General features: G+C 35.6%; 1 protein-coding gene across 10 annotated transcripts in view; it reads left to right on the top strand.

The window, feature by feature from the left end:
• Window positions 1-7093, top strand: part of LOC106876006 (F-box/LRR-repeat protein fbxl-1) — a 336358-nt gene that overhangs the window by 280085 nt on the left and 49180 nt on the right. For all 10 annotated transcript variants that reach the window (XM_052975599.1, XM_014924360.2, XM_014924365.2 and 7 more), the window contains one exon: window positions 3771-3937. In XM_052975599.1, coding sequence (XP_052831559.1) covers window positions 3771-3937 — 167 coding nt within the window. The remainder of the gene's footprint in view (window positions 1-3770; window positions 3938-7093) is intronic.

The following is a 7093-nucleotide window of genomic DNA, read 5'->3' as shown; positions in this document are numbered from 1 at the left end:
ATATATATATATATATACATATATACGATGGGCTTCTTTCATTTTCCGTCTACCAAATCCACTCACAAGGCTTTGGTCAGCCTGAGGCTATAGTAGAAGACACTTGCCCAAGGTGCCATGCAGTGGGACTGAACCCGGAACCATGCGGTCGATAAGCAAGCTACTTACCACACAGTCACTCCTGCGCCTATGTCTGTCAGGAATAGTTTTGACAAATTTCAATCCTGGAATTTTTTTTTGAAGGATTCGGTGTTTTGATATCTAACAACTAACAGGGGTAATTTATTCCTGTTTTAACAATTCTGAGAGTGAAAAATGTTTCTGAAAATCATGCATGCTGTAATGTTTTTTGATTTTCTAAGTATGTCCATGGATGGTAGAAATGTTGAATTTAAAAAGACAGCCAAAATTTTTCTTGATTCAAGTGTTGCAATGGAGGATGAATGCCCTAAGGTTTTGGCAGTGGTTGATTTCCTTCAAGTGTTACATACAAATGGTTTGAGGTTTTATGGTGAAGTGAAGTTTCGTTGTTTGAGGGATGTGATAGGGAAACATTCATGAGAAGAATACTAATGTCACTAAGATTTTATGAACGCTTACACCAAAACACACATCTAATAGTGTTTTAAGCCATCGTGGATAGTGCAACAAAATAAACATATGTATCATTAGAAATATATACAGACGTGTGTGTATATTATATATTTTACATGCACACACACACACAAACACACGCACATTTATGTACACACACACACATTTATGTACACACACACATTTATGTACACACAAACAAACACACACACACACAAACACACACATTTATGTACACACAAACACACACACACATTTATGTACACACACACACAAATACACACACACACATTTATGTACACACAAACACACACACACATTCATGTACACACACACACAAATACACACACACGCATTTATGTACACACACACATTTATGTACACACACACACACACAAATACACACACGCACATTTATGTACACACACACACGTTTATGTACACATACATACACACACACACAGACATTTATGTACACACACACATACAGACACACACACACGTTCATCATGTTGTTTGTTAGACAGGTCATCACAAAGGTTTTACCTTACCTGTTTATACATGTTTAAAATTTCTCCTACAGTTGGTGGTTTTTTATGTTATGATGCAATCCATAAATACATCCATAAATTTCTACCGAAACAACTGTAGTGAATTTCAAACCCCATTTGTGTTCTTCTCCATACATACATAAACACATAATTACATACATACATACACATAGACATGCAAACACACACACGTATATATGCTTCAATAAATTTGCTGAAAGAGATATATATTGCATTACTTGATGCTCACTGGCTGACAAGAAGTTCAATATCAGATAAATTTACAATAAAGAGACTATTGATATAATAAGATGAGTAGAACTAGGCTGACTGATAGTTTTTTTTTTTGTTTCTTTTTTTTTCTATCTTATCTTTAGAATTGACTGATTAAGTTGCTGTATCCATGAAAGAATGCCATGTTTCTTTGTCAGATAACGTACTTCGAATTCTCAGGAACACTGCTGATATTCAATTAATTTTTTCGTTTTAGAAATATATTATCAAATAGAATATGATCTCAGCTATTCTGTATGTACAGAAACGAAATAATTATAATGGACATTTGAGGAGGATTGTATAAGATTTAGAATGATGTCTTTGTAAATGATCTTCCCTTACGTGGTCATCATTGTTATTGTTGTTGTTGCCACCAATGATTAAATATCATATTTTACTGCTGCTGCTATGAATTAGATGAATCTACAGTATTCATCTATTCCTATGTTCCAGTCTTGTAATATATTATATGGCCTGGTTAATCTAATAAAGTCCACTGACTACATCATCCCAGAATTTCAATGGCCGGTTCCAAACTCTCATTTACTATCTCTCCATGGATTCTGCAGCTTCTGTTGACAAGCATAAAATTTTCCAATAAAACGTTTTCTCTGCTTGAGTTAAAATAGGAGAACCTCAGGTTTGAGCTCATCAATATGAATTCTAATTTATATATTGTATTGTATATTTGGATGAGACATTTCATTCTACATATATATAAAGCTCCAGTTTTATCAATGAGATTACTGATGGTGGGTGGTTTGTTAAAAGGATTGGTTCTATAAAATTTCAAAAGACATGGAATTCAAAGAATTTGTTTCAAAAGCAAATAAAAAATAAATGAAAAATGAACAAAGGTACAGGTGTGCCTGTGTGGTAAGAAGTTTGCTTTCCAACCACGTGGTTCCGGGTTCAATCCCACTGTGTGGCACCTTAGGCAAGTGTTTCTACTATAGCCCCAAGTTGACCAAAGACTTGTGAGTGGATTTGGTTGACAGAAACTGAAAGAAGCCTGTTGCATATATGTGTGTGTGTGTGTGTGTGTTGTGTGTGTGTATTTATGCCTGTGTGTCTTTGTGTCTGTGTGAGTCCCCCACCACCATTTGACAAATGGTGTTGGTGTGTTTACATCCCCATTGCTTAGCAGTTTGGCAAAAGAGACCGATAGAATAAGAAGGCTTAAAGAGAAGTCTTGGACATTAACCCCCCCCCCCCAAGACAACTACCCCTGAGGACAACAGATGATGATTTAAAACTTCTTAATATATTAGAGAGGGGGTAATTAACCAAGGGGGTAATTGTCCTAGGGAGTAGTTGTCATCGGGGGTAATTGTCCTCGGGGGTAACTGTCCTGATATGCTTAAAAAGACAACAGATACTGGGGTTGAGTTGTTTGACTAAAAATTCTTCAAGGCAGCGCCCCAGCATGGCCACAATCTAATAACTGAAACAAGTAAACGACAAAAGTTGGACTGGATATGGAATTGTATGGTTGGGAAACAAACTTCCTACCACATGACCATGCCAAAGACTAAACAAAGCCTGCACAGATGCATCTATTGTCCCCTACTGCTCCTTTTGTCCCCAGTGCCCACATAAAAATTTTTACTGTCTGCTTTGTCGAGAAACAAAGCAGTAGTGTGTCAGAGTAAAATGGTTTACTAAATTTACTTCCAATCCTCTCAGAGATGGCTTTAAATCTCACAAGGTTAGCTTTCTCTAAATCCTATCATTTTTTTTTTTAACAATAAATAATTTCCACTTTGTTTCAGTTTGGTTAACTATATAGGCGTAGGAGTGGCTGTGTGGTAAATAGCTTGCTTACCAACCACATGGTTCCGGGTTCAGCCCCACTGCATGGCACCTTGGGCAAGTATCTTCTACTATAGCCTCGGGCTGACCAAAGCCGTGTGAGTGGATATGGTAGACGGAAACTGAAAGAAGCCCGTCGTATATATGTATATATATATATATATATGTATGTATGCGTGTGTGTGTATATATGTTTGTGTGTTTGTCCCCCCCGCCAGCATCGCTTGACAACCAATGCTGGTGTGTTTACGTCCCTGTAACTTAGCGGTTCGGCAAAAGAGACCGATAGAATAAATACTAGGCATCCAAAAAATAAGTCTTGGGGTCGATTTGCTCGACTAAAGGTGGTGCTCCAGCATGGCCACAGTCAAATGACTGAAACAAGTAAAAGAGTAGAAGAGTATATCCTAGTCTCTTTGAAATTAAATAAAAACAGCAAAAACCCTCAAAGCAGCAATGAATTTCTTATTTAAAATGGTAACTGAATAAAATGTACCTGTGTCCAAAGTAATGAATTGTCTTCATTTATTTCTTTAGGAGTGGAAGATAGCTTTATGATGGCCGTTCCATGGGAACAGTCTATCATCCATGAATTGGATTTAACATCTACGGAACTTTCAAAAGAGTGCCTGGAGAATATTCTACTTCGAATGCCTGGATTTATCTATCTTGGACTTGGGTACTGTGAATTCTTTTCAGATACGGTAAATATTTCTTGTTATTTGATTTTGTTTTCTTTTTTCTTTTTTAAAACTGATTTACATTACATTAATTCCTGCATTGATGGCATGGTCTGCTGCAAAATTGTTTGGCAAACATCAGCGAATAACTTGTTTGCTGATTTCTTTAGACAAGAGCCTTGTTAGATTCACCAGTTCATGGTAACTTTGACTGATGAGACACACAATAAGGTTGAAACCCCATGGTGTCTCAAAGTTCCCTTACACTAGTAAATCATATGTGATATGAACATACATCATCTAAAGGGAATAGATGCTTTCTGATGATGGAAAGCAACAATGGTCAGATATTCAAGTTCAAATCTGAAGAATATGTTATGAATGAACAGATATATCAGTGTTTTATTTTTTTATTATATATTTCTTTAAAATACCATGTCCATCATAACCTTGATCATTATCATAATCTTTATGAAGATCATTATCATCGGAGCTATTCTTCTTCTTCATCACCTTCACTGTCACCATCGTCATCACATCTTTCCTCCTCAACAAGGTTATCATTACATCCATTCCATCATCGCCAATATCACTATCATCATCGCCATCACCAATATTACTGTTATCGGTTATCTGCTTTGATATAAGACAAGTGGAACTAGGTTGACCGATAGTTTTTGTTTGTTTTTTGTTTTTGTTTTTTCTCTGTCTTATCTTTAGAATTGACTGATTAAGTTGCTGAATGCATGAAAGAACGCCATATTTCTTTATGTCAGATAATGTACTTCGAACTCTCAGGAACACTGTAGATATTCAATTATTTTTTTCATTTTATAAATGTATCATCAAATACAATATGACCTCAGCTGCTCTGTATGTCATCATCATCATCATTATCATTGTCATCATCATCATCATCAGCAGCAGCAGCACCATCACCACCACCGCCGCCGCCGCCGCCACCACTACCACCACCACTGCCACATACATGCATTGACCATACATCTTCCATAAATTTACTTGGAATTATTATTTCAAGGGATGGGATCACACTATCATATTGTCTAAAAGACAGGATCCAATGGATTAATGTTCCTAAATCGAAAGAAAAAAATTTTAAAACATTTGGAGTTGGTAAACTATTATCATTAGTTTATTCCAAAATTTGCAGACATGGCTGATCCTATTTTTGCTGTAAAAAGAAATGTTTTATTTGGGAAATGTACCAAGAAAAGGCCTTTAAGATGGCAAATAAACATCATACATAATATCTTGTTATGACAACATTTTCTGTTGAGTGTGAAACAACTGTTACTGCTGATGCTAAAAATTTGTAGTTGCTGGAATAATGCCTCAAAATGAAAAAAACCCATACCATATGTGTTAGTTATATACTAAATAGAATACAGAGAAATTGGAGAAATATTGAATGTGAAACTCATGTGGTGCTTATGATGTATTGAAAAATTGAGACATTTTCTATTATGGGTCCTGGCAGAAATGTTAACATACCGGGCGAAATGCCTAGCGGTATTTCGTCTGCCGTTATGTTCTGAGTTCAAATTCCGCCGAGGTTGACTTTGCTTTCATCCTTTCGAGGTCGAGTAGATAAGTACCAGTTAATCACTGGAGTCGATGTAATCGACTTAATCGTCTTGTCTGTCCTTGTTTGTCCTCTCTATGTTTAGCCCCCTGTGAGCAATAAAGAAATAAAGAAATATATTATGGGTCTTTATATTATCATAATGTGATTTCAAAATCATTCCAATGCCTAGTAAAACCATCAGTCATGTTGATACTGATACTACACAGACTAACTCAGATCAGTTTGGGTCAGTGTTCTTTATAAAGAAAGGCATTACACTCTGACATAAGTTATGAGGTATTAATTTTTGCTGACAGTTGCTGGAAAATATTGTACAAAAGATTTTAGAATGATAATTTGCCAGAGATTCTTTTAAACCGAATATGTAGAGAATAATCTTATCTTCAAATGAAAAATGTTGTTTATTCCTGAATCTTATCATATACAACATCTTTCCAAAATTCATGCCATGCACATGAATGAACAATGTATAATGAAAAGAGCAATGATTTGTGTTTGGTGACCTAATCTTAGTCTTGATGCTGAAGAACTTGTGAGATATTGTGATATGTACTAAAATCAAATTTAAAGGTAGCCTTCGTTCTGATAAGAGATCTGGATTCCAGCCATGAGAAAGATTACATATAGACTGTGGATCAACCCATGCTAGCATGGAAAGCGGACGTTAAACGATGATGATGATGATGATGATGATGATGATGATATACACAAATTCTGGGAATATGTTGATCATAGTTTGTTCAACTGTTAAGCACTGGGGTTGATTCATTCATTCGACTAAAACATAATTTTCAAGACAGTGCCCCAGCATGACCACAGTCTAATGACTGAAACAAGTAAAAAAGGGAAAAAGGTAAGAAAAGATGAGCACCCTCACTCACCCATTAGATTATTACACCAGTATTTAGTGTTATTAATGTTTGCATATGGAAGTGAAAATAGAGAGTATTGCTGGTTAGAAATGAACTCCCAGTAAGTCAAATCTGGTAACCAGTTCTTCCCAGTTATAGGTATTTCAGTTTCTTATATTCCTGAATAAAACGTTAAGACATTAAGTGATATTTGCATGTTGACTTTGCTGAGAGAGACTGATCTTGCCAAGCTGCCATGTTTGTGACACATTAGCTCAAAAGAAGAATGTTCACTGGTTCCCATAATATCTGATACATTCTTGAAGTCCAAGAAAACATATGGAAATAATTACTATTTCTTATGTTCATATTTCAACTTGGGAATGTGTTTATGAAATTCTAGTAAAATATTTTCCGTGAATAGTGTTTTGAGTTGTTTGGGTGACTGGAGAAATATTATCTTATAGCTTCCTGCATAACTTGAATATAATTCCCATATAATTGAGTCAAAGTTATAATGAAATGAGGAATAAATACTGTGATAGGTTCAGGGATGTTTATGTGGTTCAGAAATTTGCTTCTTAACAAGTTTTAGGTTTAGTCCCATGGTGTGACATTTAGAGCAAGTGTTTTCTACTTGAGCTTTGAGCTGACCAAAGTCTTGTGTGTGGATTTGGCTAGCAGAAACTGAGAGAAGCTTGTCATATGTGTGTGTGCATATAT

The sequence above is a fragment of the Octopus bimaculoides genome, chromosome 2, assembly GCF_001194135.2.
Source record: "Octopus bimaculoides isolate UCB-OBI-ISO-001 chromosome 2, ASM119413v2, whole genome shotgun sequence".
Classification (NCBI taxonomy): domain Eukaryota; kingdom Metazoa; phylum Mollusca; class Cephalopoda; order Octopoda; family Octopodidae; genus Octopus; species Octopus bimaculoides.
The sequence above is the reverse complement of the archived record's forward strand: the minus strand, read 5'-3'. Positions and strand labels throughout refer to the sequence as shown.